At 49.4% G+C, this 17,806-nt stretch overlaps 1 protein-coding gene across 4 annotated transcripts in view; it reads left to right on the top strand.

Annotated features, from left to right (window-relative positions):
- The window catches only part of BCL9 (BCL9 transcription coactivator), a 60,294-nt gene that overhangs the window by 22,616 nt on the left and 19,872 nt on the right, over window positions 1-17,806 (top strand). Inside the window, exon 1 of one of the 4 annotated variants that reach the window (XM_075102670.1) lies at window positions 5,913-5,933. The exons of 1 other annotated variant lie outside the window; for it this stretch is intronic. In XM_075102670.1, coding sequence (XP_074958771.1) covers window position 5,933 — 1 coding nt within the window. In that variant the 5' untranslated portion in view covers window positions 5,913-5,932. Of the gene's footprint in view, window positions 1-5,912; window positions 5,934-6,107; window positions 6,273-17,806 lie in introns of those variants that run through there. 2 more of the 4 variants (XM_075102663.1, XM_075102656.1) reach the window with 2 other exon arrangements.

The raw sequence follows: 17,806 nt of genomic DNA, 5'->3' as shown, positions 1-17,806 counted from the left end.
AGTATCTCTTCTCCCCTCCTTCTTCTCCTTCTTTTTTAATCGCAGGAGATAAAGCTGAGCATTTATCTCTATGGCTGCTTCGTATTTGCCTCATACCTGCTTATTGACTTGAGAGATGGCTTTCTAAATAGGGCAAGAGCTTCCTGCAATTGGAATGTTATAATATGTGGGATTTGTTCATTGCATCACAGTTCTGATGTGCGATAACGTCTTGAAGGGGGCAGATCAACTAGAAGGCTCTCTGGAGATCCGGAGGAGTATTTTAACCATAGGCCCAGTTCCACGCTCAAGCCCAAACTTGATTAAGGCTCAGATTGTTTGGATGCTTGTGTGCAAATAGGAGAACACAAGATCAACCGTTTCTCTCTTTTCAGTGTAGATAGGAAAATGAGAGCAAGGCCTTTCTTGCCCAGCTGAATTTGCCCTCATCCATACGCTTTTGCCATAGGGTGATGTTGTGCAGCCAGTGCTGGTCAGACCCATCGGCTAGGCTCCTTCCCAAGGGAGCTCTGTGCACCGCGCAGCCAGCGAGGCAGCAGTGATCAGAATAGGTGAGCTACTGGTGGTCTCACGCCAGCAGTGGGGACAGAGACTGGGGGGGCTGTATGTGTGTTTGGAGGGGGGATGACATACGTGTGTGTGTGTGTGTGTGTATTGACATTGATAGGGATATATATGCGTTTCCTTCCTCTGTGAGTCTGCGAAGCCCCACACAAGCCAGGCTGTGGAGCGACTGTTCACCTGAATCAAGTGAGGAATATTCTCTGATGTTTGCAGGGCTGAGGTTCAGCGAAACTGGGGAGACTTAGGGTAGTGTCTAATATCAAAAGACACTGACCTAGAAAGACAGCCACAACAATCTCTCCCCCTCCTGCAGGCCCGATTTCCTAATCTTTTAGGAATGATTTACAATAAATAAAAGACTTTCTGAAAGAAGGGTTTTTTCCCAAGTTGACGGTGGATATTAAACTACCCTTCGCTGCGGTCCTTTCCCATCTCTTTAACACTGTCCAGCTTTAGACTTCATCTTGCAGCAAGATTCATGAAGGCAGCTCCCCTGTGCCCATGCAGAGAGATCACGGTGGTATGCAAACTGTAATCACCTGGATTCCTTACAGAAATGGGTTGTTTCCTTTCGAGAAGGCTCATTAGAGCACGCAGCCATGTAAAACTCAAAGCTTGTAAGAAAAAGATTTCATAGAGCCTGATCTCGCTCTCCTCCTGCAGCTCCTCTGATCATTTACACCAGAGTCAGAAGAGGGCAAAAAAACCCCAAACCTGAAGCAAACAAACAAAGCGAAACATCCCCCTAATGATGTGTGTTCTTCACTTCCAACAGTGATAGCGTTTTACACCCACTTTGCGCAGGTGTACATGAATGCAAAAGTCAGGAGGCAGTACAGAAGAGCAAAGCTCTCAAGGAGTTAGCGGAGCTTCCCTGCTGGAAGGTTATAATCACGCTGGAAGAGGGAAATCTTGCCTCAGCAGACAGGAAATATGTGATGCAATTTCAGCACAGAGTTGCTAGAGATAAAATAGCCCATAAAATGAAAAAAATTGTAGGGGACACTTTGCATGGCCCAAATGTGCCATGTCAAAGCTAATAGTGAGGGATCCTTTGGCCGCAGAAGCAGCAGCGTACTGGCTACAGATGCGCATGGTGACTATCCTTTACCTGCGAGGAGGAGCGCACGCGCATCCCTGATCCTGGGTGTAGTGACCATCAGCAGATCCTTCCTAATCGTGACAGATTTTCTCGGGGCAAGGTTTTTAAGCGTTAGTGACTGAAAAGGCTTAATCTGCTGTTGAGTTTGAGGTGAAACTTGTTTTGTGTGGAAGAGGCTCCGCTTCAGAGAGTGGATGGTCAGGAGCAGGGTGTAACTTCAGAAGAAGGTAACGCCTCCAGCCTTCACATGTTGCCATTTCGCCTGCCCTCAATCCCATCTTCAAAAGTTCTCGTTCCTCAGATGTTTCCACCTCCTCCAGTTGTGCCAGTTCAGCCGCTTGTGGGGATGAAATCTACACCGGAGCTGGTCTGGCATTAAGGATTTGCTCTCGTTAGCAGGGCTTTTAAAAAAAAGTTGGATCATTTAGACAGCTCACCTATGAGTGTGACTACGTAAATAGTTTAACTGGCACAAGTGAGCGGCAATAACTGAGAGAAAGCGCGGCAGGATCCTCTTAAACTGGGTCTGCTGCAGATGGAACAGTGAAACAGAGCCACAGCCCTGCACGCTCTTAACGTTATTTGCATGAGTGGCTCCATTGTGTTTCAGTGGGACTCTACTTACACATGTAAAATTAAGTGTTTGCAGGGCTGGGCCCTTAAAGAGAATAAAAGCTGCGACTGGGGTGTGCCATGCCCTGAACCATATACTGAAAGTGTAATGCAAATGTATTTTGCTGGCCGGCCTATCTCACCCGATCTGTCTGCTCTGCAGAACTGGAGCTCCTGTGGCCGCTTTCCTGAGGCTTGGTTCGCTCTAATGGAAGAGGACCCTGCTTTTGAATAGAAAGGCTGATCCTCTGTCCCTGCTGCAGCCAGGGATTTGTGAGGAGAGAGTACGCAGTGTGGTGAGAGCTGTAATGTTTCCAAGATGTTCTTGGATTTGCTGGAGTGCTCGAAAGAGCCGGCACAGCTGGCTTCTCTGGGGCGGCGTTTATGGGCTTGGCCGAGGGAGGGCAAGGCCCCAGCACTGGTGGATGCTCTCAAGGCTGGCAGAGGTGGTCCCCTGGTCTGGGGCTCCATTACCTGAAATCCTGCCGTACAACCTGTCATCGTGGTTAAGATCATTTGGGAGCCTGTTCCCATGGTGAAACCCTTCAAGGACAGCAGGAGGGATTTCTCAGCTGAGAATCCCTGCCTTGGGAATTCACCGCTCCTGGCGGCTTGCTGTGGCAGATTCCCAAAGGTGGTGGGTGAAGTAGCAACTTAACTCTTGAGAGTGAAGCCAAACACCTTGATAGCTGCTATCCAGAGCCCTGAAGAGAGGAAGGAAGAGACATAAAGCCGTTGGAGGGGAGAGGCTTGGTGTGGTTATTTGAGACCGCTGCCTGCAGAGTTGCACAGTCATTTATAACTGCTTGAAATGTTGGGGGATGGGGTCGGGGGGGATGGGAGGGGAGTTGGAGGAACCACAGCATCTGCGAACTAGTAGGATTTTATGCTCCTTTTCCCCAGTCTAACTCTGCAAGGGACAAGACAGTGAAGTACCGGGTCAGAGGAGGGAGGAGAACAAAAAAGGCAGTCTGCTAACACCTCCTATTTTGTCGGTGCTGTTGCATGTGTCAGGACTGAAGCACAGGGTGGGATTTTCAAAGGTACCTTCAGGAAACGGAAGCTGGGTGCCTGGCTTCCTTAGGCTCCTTAGAAAAATCCCAGCCTCTGCTGCCCAGGGGAAACAAACTTCCTTTTAAGCAAACCACCATGGGTCCCTGGTGTGGGTGAGAGCAGGACTGGGTCTTCTGTCTAAAGCATGGCAATGCGTATCTGTTCCTTACAGTGTGTTTAACTGCCTGGCTGGTCTACTGTGTACAGCTGCTGCTGTTGCAGCCTTTCCTGGGCTCAGTCCACTGAGCCCTCTCTGGTGCGGGATGCCTAGAGGAGAGGAGGAATTGTAGGTGTTCCATTAAAAAAGACCCATGTAAAAATACCCGTGTAAAAAAAGAGAAGGTTTATATGTCAGCTAAAGGAGCAGGCTGCAATAATGGTGACAGAAGGGGTGGTTCAAGTGGAGCTGGTCTGTTAGGTTTCACCAACACTTCAGCTTTAGAAAGCGCTACGGTAGTCCATGGAAAGGTATGGGTAGGGCTACAGGTAGGCTTCCAACTCATCGGTGGATGAGTTGGAAGGACTGGCCAGACACCCAACAGTTTCCACCTCCAGGTCATGGATCCTGGGAACTTGTAGCCCGAGGGACTCATCTGGAAACTAACAGAGAGGAGCAAGCAAGAGGCATCAGTGGGCTGAAAGTCGGTCCAGCGGGAAATGTTTAGGGGGTCTGGTCTGCAAATCAGAAGGGATTAAAAACCACTGTTAAGAAGCATCCCCCTCGAGGAAGAGTATCTTTCTCGGGTGAGAGGTGTGAATTAGCTACTGTTGCAGCACTCAGGAAGTTGTAAAGAGTTCCTTAACGACGTTATCGAGCGGGCATGGACAAGGGAAGGAGAAGAGAGGGACAAAAAGAGGGAAAGCCCCCGGGAGGGGGTTGAGAGCTGAGCAGAGAGAGGAGGTGGTTTTATCTGACACAGCGATGCCCAGCCTCAGCGCTGAAAGGGTCTTCTCCCAAAGAGCTGGGTCATTTAAAAGTGGGAGTTGGAGAGGGTAAAGAGCGGGTCGTTTGAGGATAAAGGGAGAGGGAGAACACACTCTGCATTTCTATTCACTATTCTCGTATTGGCAAAACAGGTTATTCAGGCATCGCGGATATGCAAAAATGATCAGCCTGCTTTCCCTCGTTAGACTGCGGCGGTTCTGTGCATCTGTGTGTCACCCGTGGTTTGGAAAGCTCTTCCTTACAACCCACAAGATCGCCCATTTTATGAACGTTTTGTGGAGGTGAAGGAGGATTAGTGCATATTGAAAGCGCTCTTTTCACAGAGTAAGTCGCAGACTGAAAAGGGTGGGGGATTGCTACCAATCTTCAAAACTCTTACCTGCCAGCTGGTTTCAAACTATATTGGCGTTTAATCCCCCAAACATGGAGCATTTGTTCAGGATAGGGCCCCTGAGCATATTTAGGAGTTGATAGGTTGTGTCTGTTTGTCATTACTGTCTGGTTCCTCCCTGCTTAGCTGCAAGCTGCCGCTTAACCCAGCGCTTTCTCCCATCAGAAAAGGCCCTCAGATCTCCCAGAGCGGCTCCATCAACCCGCTGGCAGCCGGCGGGCAGAGCCAAATTGCTCAGCCACCAGGTAGGAGAAACGTGCTTCTCCTCCAGAGCTTCCCTCCCGCATTCCTCCCGCTTTGCCAATGCCCAGCCGTCCCCTTCCTTCTCCAGAAATACGTGGAAGGGAAATACCACCCTTGGTGCCAGCGGGCTGTGCTCCTCCGTAAGACACTGCCTACCCGCCGGGCAGCGCGTCTCTCGGGATGGCGGCGGTGCCCGGTGCCCGCCGCGCCTTCCCGCCCTTCAGAAGCCCCTCCTGAGGCGGCGGCGGTTCTACAGCCCGGGCAGTTGCGAGGCTCTGGGCGGGGGCCGCTGAGGGGGGCTGGCGGGGTACCCGCCTTCCCGCAGACCCGCCGCCGGCCGCCTCCCCCGGGGGCCTCGGGGCTTGGGGGCGGGGGGGCGTCCGTCCGCCCCCCTCAGAGCGGGGCCCACGCCGTTTCCGTTAGGGGTGCCATTGGGGGGCGGGCTCCGCGCGCCGCCTCAGGGGAGCGCGAGGTGCTCGCGCGGGGCGGGGCGTGGCGGGGGGGGGGGGGGCGCCGGCCCCTCCCCGGCTCACCGGGCGCCTCCCCTGCGGCTGCAGGCACTGGGGCGCGCGGAGCCCCCTCCCCACCCGCCACTGCCGCCGGCCCTCCCGGGGCGCGCGGGTGTGTGTGGGGGGCGACGGGGGTGTGGGGGGAGGGGTCCTCCCGGCGCTCAGATCGGCGGAGGGGAGTTGAGGGGTCGGCCCCTTTAAGAAGCGCCCTGGGCGCGCGGTCTCTTTAAAAGGCGAGGAGGGGGCGGGGTCATCGCGAGGCGGGGACAGGCTATGTTAAGGTAGGGGGCGGGGCCGGTGCGAGCAGGGAGGGGCGGGCGGCGCTTCCCGCCGGCCCGGGGGGCGCTCGCTGCGGCCGGCCTGTCCCTTTAAGAGCCTGGCTGGTACCACTGTGTGGGCGAGGGCGGGAGGGGAGGGACGCGGGCTCCGCCCTCTGGCTGGGGAGGGGCGGGGCGGGGGGCCGGGCGAGACCACTGCCCGGAACGGGGAGTAAGAGGCGGTCCCGCTGGCGGAGTGAGTAGGGGACAGTACCATTCCCGGGGCGGGGCGCGCGCGACGGGCGGTACCATTCCTCTCTCCGGGTTGCGGGACGCGGCGGGAAGGGGGGGCAAGGCGGGAGGGGGGGGAGCGGTGTGGGGGAAAGTGGGGGGGGGGAGCGGGCGAGAGGGGCTGCGATGGGCGGTACCATGTGTGCGGGAAGGAGCGGGGGGGAGGCGCTGGCGGACAATGGAGCCTGTGTGTGTTTGCGGGAGGGGGAAGGACCCGCCGTCGCCGGGGGGAGACGCTGCGCCGCCCCCTCCCGCCCGGGGCTGAGAGGAGCCTCGGCCCCCGCCCCTCCCCCACGGCCCGGCGGTGAGTGAGGGGGAGGCGGCGCGGCGGGCACCGGGCCACCACCGGCACCGGCCGCCGCCGCCCGCCCGCCCGCCCGCCCAAACTTTGAGAGTTGGGGGAGGCTCGGGGGCGAGGGGGGGTCGGGGGGGCGCCGCGGGGTGGGGGGCGCCGCCAGCGGCTATGGGGAGGGCTGCCCCCGGGATGGCGGCGTCCCGGCGGCTCTGCTGGCGGCCCCCGGGGCTCGGCTCGGCTCCCTGGCGTGCCCCGGGGGCTCTGCCGCGCTGCGCGGAGGGGTGCGGGGCGCTCCGGGGGTCTGCTGCCTGGCGGGGGGTGCTCCGAGGTGCGGGGGGTGCCCCCGGGCTGCACTCGGTGGGGGGCCATGCGGGGTGCCCTGGGGTGCGGGAGGTACGCTGGGGCTCCACAAATGGAGGGGTGGCGAGTCCTCCCGGGTGCAGGGGTAGCCCTGCAGGCCGTGCTCTGTGAGGGGCTCTGCGGGGGTGCAGGGGGTGTCCCGGGGGCTGTGCTCTGGGGGGGGGGGGGGGGGGGGGGCGGGCTGTGCGGGAAGCAGGGGATGTCCCGGGGGCTGTGCTCTGGGTGTGTGTGTGTGGGGTGCAGATGGTGCCCTGGGGGTTGTGCTCTGTGGGGGGGGATGCGCGGGGTGGCCTTGGGGTGCACGGGAAGCCCTGGAGGTTGTTCTGTATGGAGGGGCATATGGAGTGCTTTGCATTGCATTGTGGTGCAGGGGATGCCCTGGGGGCTGTGCTGTATGGAGGGTTGTAGGGGATGCTCGAGAGGTGCTGGGTGGATGGATGGATGTGTGGGGTGGCCTGGCTTGGACTGTGGGTGGTGCACGGGATGCCCCAAGAGCTGTGTTCCATGGAGGAACGTGTGGGTTGCTCTGTGGTGCAGGGGATGCTCTAGGGCTTCTGCTGCACGGAGGGATGCGTGGGGTGCTCGGGGAGTGCGTGGGATGGCCACGTGGCTGTGCTCTGTGGGGTGCCCTAGGTTGTGCTGGGGGCACTGGGTGCTCGCGTGGCTGTGCTGTGGGGTCCTGTGGGTTGCAGCACTAGGGTGCCCTGGAGGCTGTGCCGTATGAGTGGGTGCGTGGAGTGCTCTGTGCTGCGCTAAGGTGCACTGATGAGCTTGGGGCGCCCTAGGGGCTCTGTTCTATGGAGGGGATGGTGTTGCGTGGGTTAGAGAGGTAGTTATGAGGTTTTAATCCTAGCGAGGGATGGGGATGTAGGATATGATAAGAGGGACTGCAACACCAGGGCTAGGCTGTTGGGACTGGGGGTGTGGGCTGTCCTAGGAGAAAGAAGCTGGGTGTGTGGACTCTGTGGTGGAGCTGAAGTGAGGGGCTGGAACACAAATGTCTATGGTAGGGATGTAGGGAGTGGGGTACGAGCTGAAGCATGCAGCGAGGGGATGAGAGGTGGTATGTGGGACATTAGGTCATCTGGGATGTGCTGTGAGGAAGGGATGGGGGCTTTGTTGCAGGAAGGCTTGAAATATGGATGTCTGCAGGAAGGGATGTGGAGAGATGGATGGAGAAATGTGGAGTATGAGGTATGCTGGGGAGAAATCAGTTGATACACGAGGGGATGGATGTAATGATGGAAGGGTGTGGGGAGCTGGGACTTGAGTGACTGGGAGAAAGGCATATGGGAGTGGGACTGTGGTATGGGGAAGCACTGGGAGCCAGAATACGGGGTAGGAAGTGCTTTTGGCATGAGGGAGGTGGTGCACATGGTCGTAAAGGGAATTGTAGGGGCCCAGAGCTGGGAAGTAGTGTAGGATAGTTCAGGGGAGCAGGAATCCAGGGAAGCTAAGCATGTAGTTGAACTGACATGTGGGATAGTTGTGCATGAGGAGTTTGTGGGATACTAGAAGTATGGGAGGGGATCTTGTATATAGGGATTGTGGGGAAGAGCAGTATCTGACAAGGCAGCGGAAGTGTGTTTATTTGGAAGTGTTTCTGCTAGGTAGAGAGGAGGCACTGTGCGTGTGTGCATGAGAGGGAGTCTGTGGTGTATGGGAGGCTGTCAGTGGGATGAGAGAGGCTAAATCTGTAGAGATACTGCAAGTTCATGAGCTTAAAGGTTGGACGATGACGGGGTGAGGGGGGAACAACACTGGAGACCTTTAGGTGGAGATGCTTAGGGAAATGATGGGACGGGTGGATGCATGCAAGCAGCAAGGCTCTGCCTCTAGGATGAGAGAGTGCACCCTGTATTTCTGTGCTGTCCAGCTTTCTGTCCATGAGGCTGCTGTGTGGATGCTGGGTCTAAAAAGGTCTCTGACAAATGAACGTTTGGGATGTGGAAGGTGGGTGTTACTCTGGGAGGGTAGACAAAGCATGAGGACACAGATGGGAAGAATCCAATGTGGCAGTCAGTTGTGGGTTGTTGTTTGGGCATAAAGTATTAAGGTGGGACGATTACATGGTTAGTGGTTTAATAGTAAACAAAATGAGAAATCAGGAAATCGTCATGCAGCAAAGAAAGTATGAAATAATAAGTGGCAGTAGGGAGCTGACTGGAACAGTTCAAAGCCCATGAATGTGAAAGGGAAGATGCTTTTATTCTCCAGATGCCAAACCTAACTGGGACTATGAAACTGGTCTGGAAATAACCACGAACCTCACTTTCTGGGAGAGGAGCATCAAGTCATATAGCTCTTACCTTGTAAAGTAACATCTCTTTAATTTGGGCATTAGACTCACTGACCTTGGGGCAGAAGAGAAAAGGTTGTGCCAAGTCAAGTTTGTCTCATTAAGCCTCCCTGTTGGTGACTAGTTGTTCCACTGTCAAAATACTATTGGAGGAAGCAGGGGAGATAGGTCTTCCAGTTCTGAGGGGTTCCAGTAGCATTTTTATTTTCCTTGAAAGTATTTTGTCCTCGATTTCTCCATGAAAAACCCACACAGACATCATAGGATGCTCTGAAGCATCCTTAAATGTATCAAGCTTTAAATGCAGGAGGGAAAAAAGGTGAGGTAGATTTTTTTTCCTCTTCTGTTTTGCTGAAAGATAATATTTGGTCAGTCATTGCTCAAAATATTACAAAGACAGGTGTTGGAAAACTAGGCAAGGCATTACCTGAAATCAAATAATAAAAAAAAATCACAGGGTATGGAATGAAATTAACATACCTAAACAACTTTGTTCCTGTCATCTTTTTCTTTACCTCTCTCCTGCTTTATATTAGGGCTGTAATGCCCGATTGCTGTCTACAGTGGGGTGTTACAGGTGTTGAACCGATGAAGTTAAGTAGAGGCTAACACACAGGTTTTTTTTGTGTTCAACCTATGCTTGCAGCAGAGCTGTGCTAGCAGAAGTGCACATGCCCATACCCCATAGCAGACCAATCTGCTTTCTCCTGGGGATCACAGGGATTGCTTTGGTGAGATTTTATAACCATTTTGGACAAGCTGGCATGGTGTCTCTGTTGTGTGGTGATGTGTTTTGGTTTGTGTTTTTTTTCTTTTTCTAACAGTGATCGCTAAAGAGATTATTTTTAATGAATGTGTCCTTTTTTCTTACTCGGAGCATAAAAATGGCTCAAGGGCTCATATTCTTTCCCTGTCTCCCTTGCTGGCCCCTCCTCAAACAACAAAAGAAAGGCAGCTTTCTTTTTTTAACTTGGAGTTAGCAACGATGTCAGTTTTGGGATTTGGGAAGTTTTCCAGTGGGGTGGGTGCGTTCGTTTTTTGTTGTTGTTGATCTGTTTTTTGGGTTGGGTTTTTTTTGTGGAGAGGGGTCTGGGGATCTTCGGTCTCACTGCACTGTTGTGAACTCTTAACACCTTAATTGAAGGGGTGGAGATGCTGAATCACTAACAAAGACCTCCTTTATCCAAAATGTTAATCAATCATTGACGTTAAATAAGTGTGAACAAAACCAAACAAAAAAAACCCCACCCTAAACAAGTCTTTGTCTAAGCCCCCCTCCTGCTCAGCTGCTCATCTGTGGTCAGGTTAACATTAGAAATTCTTCTGGGGGATGTTTTGTGTGTGTGTATATAAGTAGTTGGTTTTTGCAATGTTTGGTAAAAGTTCTGTTGCTGACTTGCCAGGGTAGTTTTCCCAATACAGATTATTTAGCTTATAGATGCAGTAAACGTATCTTGGGAGAAACTGCGGTCTGCCTTGGTGTGAGGAAAGTAGCTAGACTATGACAGTGCTGTTGTAACTATCTTTTTATGGGCTAGGGGTGTGTGTCTAGGTGCCTTTTCAGATTTTTTTTTTCTTTTGGGGAGGTGCTTTGCTTTCCTCTCTTGTGATCGGTCAACACAGCCTTCTAAGCTAGGCAGGACCTGAATTTTTATGTGAAAGAAAAAGAAATAGGTTTCTGTTCCTACAACCAGAAACTTTGTAGATCACTTCTGTATATGATGAATACAAAGGGTGTGGACTCTTTCTTCCCTGTGCTCCCACCCCCCTCTTGCATTTCATCTTTACAGTTCATGTACTTGGATTGTTTTCAGTTAGGGTTAGCCCACAGCCAGAGAAACTACATTTGTCACTAAATATCCAAATATAGAAACTAAGGCAACTATAAGCCCCAAGGCTAAAATATTAATATGCAACAGCTTTTTCTGAATGGTTTATATGTTTGAGGTAGATAATAATGGAGTACCTTTGATCCGTATTTCCTAGCTATTCAAAGCCTTGCTACTCTGATATATGTTGACTTTCCATACCTATTTCTATATGTTTCTTTCTAGATTTTTTTCCCCTCTTGAGTTCCTCACATGCTGTACCAATTCTGTTGTCTTACAAACTCTGCCTATGGCTTAGGAATTTTCTTGGTCTTTTATAAATTCAGTGGGGGTGGGGGAAAACCAAACCATAACAACTTTTTCCTGCGGAGCAATTTACACTCAAGTGAGTATTCAAACTAATGCCCATCTTAAACGTCAGCTCTGTTACCTAGCAGGGTTTGCTCTCTTCTGTTTTCTAGAAGTTTACCAGAATTTCTTCAGAGCAATGCAGGCAGCCTTCATAAAATCCTTCTATCTAGTTTGCATGGCCTTGGACTTCACAGAAATCTCTGTGCCTTGGTAAGGTCTGTGGTCTGTTTACATAGATACAAAGTCCTTTAACCCAGCAAGATTTGCTATGGGCTTGGATTTCCTGCTTACAAGCTCTGCTGGAGTCCCTCTAGTCTTCCTGCTGGCAAAATGAAGGTGTTAACTCAGGTTTTCAGAGCAATTTGTGAATGGAAGGAGATTTCATTGCTGAATTTTTGTCTGAGCACTGCTCTGCCTATTGTATTTAAAATAGCTTTCCCTCTGTACCTTTACTTGTCTGTTAAGGTTTGGTTGTTTTTGGTTCCCCCTCCCCCATTTTAGAAGTTTAATCATTCTGGAGCCAGACCTCCTTTGTGGTAGGGACTATACAAGCACAGAAGAACAGGAACCTTATTCATAATTTGGAATTCCAGATAATGCTGAAGAACTTGAGCAAAAATACCCATCTTTTGGGAAATTTCTGAAGAGTTGCCTTTAAGACCACGTGGTCTTAAAAATGCTAGTGAACTCAATGACAGTAGCAAAACACAAGGTGACATTTCAATGTGTGCTGAATACAAACAAACTGTTCCAATGTTGACTTTAATATATATTTTTTGAAGAAGCGGGGTTGTACATTGTGGCTATACCCTCACCCACAGGCCTAGCCGCCCTCTGTTAACATGCCCATGAGCATTTCTTTCAGTGCTAGAGTTGGCTTTTGAGGAGACCTTGGCGCTTGCCCGTTTTGACTCTGCACCACCCCTCTGTATGTGCTGGTACTGCTGCTGGAGCAGCTGTATGCTGAAACAGATCAAGGAACTGATCTGGATTATAAATAGCTTGGCAAAAAAAAAAGGCTATACTTACCCTGCATCAGTTTGCCAAACTGGTTCACTGTTTGGCCATGCAGACGGCTGTATGGGTGCATCAGACAGTGTGGTGCGGGGCTGGAAGTAAATATTGGTAGCAGCAGTTTTTTACGCTGGTGTTGCTGCCAAGAGGAATGCTCATCTAACTGTACCCCTAAGAGTCTGCTAAACTTGCTAAATGTTATTTACACCTATTTGTTACAGCTTCCCTTGCCTGAGAACAGCTCCTTCAGCTTACCTTGTTCTTTTTGCCAAAAATGTTTCTCATCTCTGAAGATATATGCAACGTATAAAAAGAGAAACCCTCTTTAAGAAGCTCTAAACAGGGCAAAAAGAAGAGAATGGTGGTTTTGCTATGGAAAAGTTTATGCTGCTTCGAGACTGTCTGATGACAGAGAACATATAGCATAAATTGATGATAGACTATTTAGTATGGTTGCGATTAAGCAGTGAAACTCATGCTGTGAGAATCACCAGGAGCAAGAATTCAGCAAGAGTTAAAAAGGATCAGATGTCTGTAAGAATATGAAGAATGTTCAATTATCATAATCAGTGACAGTAGACATTTTGGAAGAGGTATTAAGCCTATGGTCTAAACCTTGATTTTTAGAAGCACATCTGCTAGAGTAGAATATATTGGGAAAGAGAGGGAGGGAGTAACTTGTGCCTGTGTGTGCTGTGGGGTTCTTGCACATTTCTCTGGACACTGGATTGAGATCAGTGTGTGAGATGTACCATTAAGCTGCATAGGCTTCTGGTTAGATCCTGGTGACCCATCCTGAAATCCAGTCTGAGCTACCAAACTGTGGCCACTGAAAAGTGAACTGCTGCTACCTGACTTTTTATGTTTTACTCCTCCTCCATCTGTGGGTTGTTCTTACCTGCTCTTTGGCAGAGTCAGATCTTAGCGCTCTGTTTTTGATCTACTTTGACAACACTCATTGAATTTATTTTAAAGACTGTTATGAAATTGCAGTTTACTACATCTGAAGAATAAATATTATCTCTTTAGAGTGTATCGATGTGCTCCAAGATCCTTTTTTTTAAGACAGGCTTAAAAGCAGAGGTGGGCTTTTCCTTGTTTGGCCTCTGAGAAGGAGCTTGTGGAATAGGGAAAGGAGAAGAAAAGTGGAACTGTAAGGTGGTTGGCTTGTTTGTTTTTAAAGCCTAGGCAGAATCAATGAAATTGTTTTGAAGGGATGAAAATGGAAAGTGCTTTACCAGCAACATTTCTTTTGACGAAGCAGGGCTGAGAGGTGGTGGAGCGATGTCCTCTGAGAGTTCACTGAAAATTGGGTGCTGTAGTCTTGAAAACAATACTGACTTTAAGTGCTCCTTAGTGGTACAATCTATGGCAAAAAGAGTGTATGACATAAGCAGTAATTTAGCTGCACATAGAATTAAGGGAGAGCTTGCTGCTTTCTGTATTGAGTTCAGAGCAGCTGTGACTCAGGCATGGATAGCCATACAGCTGCCTGCTCAACTCCTAGCATTTGCAGTTACTCTGAGCTGGTTGTCCCATTTTCATGGCTGTGTAGCTTCTTGAGAAAGCAGTGCCACTGTATTCTTGCTACTTAGCTTTCTGGTGGGGCTGCCTGTGTAGCAGCAGAGCAAGGGAGCTTTAAATCACTGACCCATCTTGTCACCGGATGGTCCCCATGTGCCTGTTGTTGTCCTCTATGTCTTCTGAGCAAAAGGTGCCAATATCCGTTTTACCGTATCAGTAGGGCAGCTGGGGCCCATGGGCTCTTTTAAAACTGGGTTAGGTTGGATTTGGTTGTGAATTTGAGAATGGAACCTGGCTCTTAACATGCCTCCGATTTACCTACTCAGGCGTGTTACTTATGCTCTATAAATTGCTTTAAATCTCTAAGTCTGCTTGTGTCTGTTGCATGAAGCCATCTTTGCAACTTTGCAGCGTGTATAGAATTATGCAAAACCTGAAGGAAAATTCTGGTTTAGTGGTTCACTGATAAAAACACCAGGTAAGATCAAGCAGTAGACCCTGTTTCAGGTTGCTCAGAGCTACGCGCTCCGCATTTTGCGAAACTGACTTCTTTAGGTGGCTTGGTATCTCTGTACTGCTGCCTGTGAAATGGCAGTATTTTATCTATGTACCAATCTGGTTTTGTCTGAGGATTGATTAGAAACGTATTTGCAGTGTAATATGAAATAAAGCTGTAGCCTGTCAAGGTGAGCAGCCACAGCGCCTACAGTGAGAGGTGTTATGATAGAGAGTTCAGGCAGTCTTATGTATGGAGAAACTCTTCCTGGAGCTTTGGTAGTGGAATTGATGTTTTCCACCACGTTTCATATGTATGTATGAGAAGGGAGTAAAGAACTTCAGGCCAAAATGGCTTGACAGCTTGTTAGCAAGAAAATGCTTTCTTCTGTCTCTGTTAAAAAAAAAAAAAAAAAAATTAACCTTCTTGTGGTTGGGGATAGAAAGTTGAAACTGTCAGGCAAATAGCCACCATCCAGCAGAAATGCTTCTGAATGTTCTTGTGAAAGCCAGCTTTGATTTGACAGTTATGAGTCTTTGAAAATAGCGCTCTGTTTATACAGTACAGTAAATACTTTGAAGTATGTTAGGCTTTGCTGTACGTGCGTGGCTAACTAGAAGAATATTAAACGCGTACATCTTGTGTTGAGTGAGGGAGGATCCCGCAGCAAGTGGAATTGCATGCTCTTCATACTTTTATAAGAACATGTCAAAGCAGTAGATCTGATAATAGACCTGATTATACAATTGCTTAATTTCTTGTCAAAATAACATTTTTACATGCAGTGTTTTGAGATCTTTTTGGTGACCTCATGTTATTTATTAAATGTCAGTTTTTCATCCCAGCAGCTTTGATATAATCATGTAGCATCGTGGAGTACTGTGTGCATGCAGTCTTTGCTTGCTGGAGTTCTTTGAAGTGCCTTACTCCTTAGAAGAGTCATTGCTCTGTTGAGGATCCTACATTTAACAACTAGGAAGCCAGTTAACGGAAGCACTGCACTGTGTCGCTAAAGGTCGTGCTACAGCTGACATGCCTAATGTGGGTCTGAAAGCAAAGAAATGAGAGGTTCAGTGTACCAGGAACGCATACCCCTTGACACACATCTTGCCCAGCGGTGAGCTGCATGGGATGTAGTAATTCTTCAGCCCTGCCCCTGTGGGAATGCCGGCTTTGCAGTGCTGAGCTCCCCAGGTGTGAGCGTCTGGTGCTATAAAACAGCAGGAGGGCTCGTGTAAGGGAGAAGAGCAAAGGGGTAGCTGGCGGTGGTGGTCCCGAATGAAAACTGGTCTCACAGGCAGCACTGGAAGGTAGCAGTGCTTAGGAAAGCCTTGAAAAACTGCTCGTTTGGGATGAGAGAGAGACCAGACACCTGTTAAGGTGAAGGTTAACATGAAGGAAGGTGTGTGGGTGGCCCCCAGCAGTTCTGACAGGCCTCATGTGTGATGTTCCCTTGCAGCGTACTGGGGAATTACTGCTTGCTGTAGCACTGGGTTTTACTCGGAGGAGGTCTGGCCTGTACTGACCCATCCCAGCCCCACTTAGCTTATGAAAACTGACAAGACTGCAGCCTGAGGAGTTATGCCTGAGGACTGTTTCTTATCTTTTGTTCTGGAAGCCTAGTGAAGGGATGCTGAAATGAAAAGAAAAAGCACTCGGTTTTTTCTGTGCTGACCTGATAGGTGGCTTGTTTCTCCCAAGCCTTCTGCTTAAACAGTGTGGTGTTACTACATGTTGAAGAACAAACTGGTGTCTCCTCAGTCCTGTCTTCCTACCCATTATTTCCACATCCTTTTTTTTTTTTCCCTCCCCTATTCTCCACTAACCTCTCCACAGATTAGTTGCTGAAAAATGGGCTGCTGGCAAGCTTGATACAGGTGTCTCTTACCTATGGTTGTTGATGCTGATGTCTCTATTTAAATTTTAGAAAAACCCAGAGAAGTAAGGGAAAAGAGGTTGCCTCTGGCTCTGAACACGTCACCTACTTCCCGAAAAGTAGATGAAGTTTTGACAGAAGGCAAAACTATGAAAGCAGCTTGCGGATAGCTCCTGTTATCCACTGGACTCCTGCATGTAATGCTAACTGGTGCCGGGGCTGTTAACTGCTAACACGATGTAGTAAGCTGAGGAAACCTGTCATATATTAGGGAAATACTGTTAAAACTTTTCTTGAAAAATCCCTTATTGCTAGAGCTTTTGATCTTTATCAGTGTTAACAATAGTAGGAACTCTAGAGCAGACAGGCTGCTGCTAAGGTAAGTGACGCTCCATGTAAAGTGCTTAAAACTCCAGTTGTAATGTACATAGACTGCTCCCAGCATTGCTAGCATAGGTGGAGCTGAACTGATGTTGGCAGCTGTGCTGGAGTATGCCAAGGCTGAGCTGAGGCTAGCCTGACATTGTAGCGCACTATGGGTTATGCGACAGTGTGCCTAACGCCCTGGCAGCAGTCTGGCCCACCTGCACCTGCCGCTAATGCTGGCAAAGTTGAAATGGTGTGAGCAGCAAGGGGAACTGTTCACGGCGTTCCAGTACAGAAGCAGATAGTTGTAGCTTAGGCTTTGGGGGCTTTTTTAGGGTTTTTCTTTCACCTTTTTTCCCCAAACTGATTTCTGGAATTGTGGCATAATATGCTGACGTTGTTCTAGTCCCAGGTGGACCAGGTAGTTCAGGTTTGTGGCCCCTTCCCCCCCTATAATAACTGCTGGGAAATTGAAAGGGGTGTCAAGTGTCTGGCTGTGTACACCTTGAATCTGCTTACCAGTGTCCATAAATGTCTGGCTCCTCCATTGCTTTGGGCAAGGAGTGTGGAAAGAGTTGTACAAAATCAGAAACTGTGTAGGACTGCCGTTCATGCCCATTGTATTAAAAATATGCTGAAGTGGTGTTAGATGCTCTAAAAATAAAGTTTAGCGGACATCTAATTGTCGTCTTGACAAAAAGTTAGTGTTACTCACAGGTCTTAAAAGTGATGGTTACAAGTTTAGTGGACAACATGCCTGTTGCGAAAGATTATTTTAGAATTACTTCTGTAAATACCTAAAAAGAATAATTACTCAGCCATGGCTACTTTTGGTTATCCATGTGCTTGTCAGAAGGAGAAAGGAAGAGACAAGTCCGTGGAGATACCATTGTTTGACAGCAGGGCATGGTTATGTGAGAACTGTCATAAAACACTTCACAAACCCAAAGGCTCAGAGAATATTGTGCTTTGTCAGTGATTGTCTTGACTACACTCTCTAAGGATGGAGAGCAAAAGTTTGGACTTCTGTGGCTGTCCCTGTTTTGAATGGAATTTCAGGAGAGACCGGTTCTCTGGGAAATGTCCATATGTGTGGTGGTAGGAGCTGGGGGGGAAGCGTGGGAGGAAGAGTATCTGCACTGTCTTACTTGGGATATGTGGATGGGCAGGCACAGGTAGGCTCAACAGAGCTACGTTTATATGACCACATGTACAGAACTTGCACGGGGATGATTAAGTATATTATGGTTTCTGGGAGGTTTATCCTGTGGTCCTAAATTCTTAAATTAATGAGCTACTTGAAGGAACTTATCTTCCTTGTAATGGCATGGAGTCTTGCCTGCTCTTTCCCTGTCAATGTGCTTGTAGGTCATCAAGGTGTTAATTTTAAGTGAGCCCATCTTTGCTTGGTGAGCCACTTTCTCTGTG

The sequence above is a fragment of the Phalacrocorax aristotelis genome, chromosome 1 (genome assembly GCF_949628215.1).
Source record: "Phalacrocorax aristotelis chromosome 1, bGulAri2.1, whole genome shotgun sequence".
NCBI lineage: Eukaryota > Metazoa > Chordata > Aves > Suliformes > Phalacrocoracidae > Phalacrocorax > Phalacrocorax aristotelis.
This window is presented reverse-complemented; position numbering and strand designations above follow the sequence as displayed.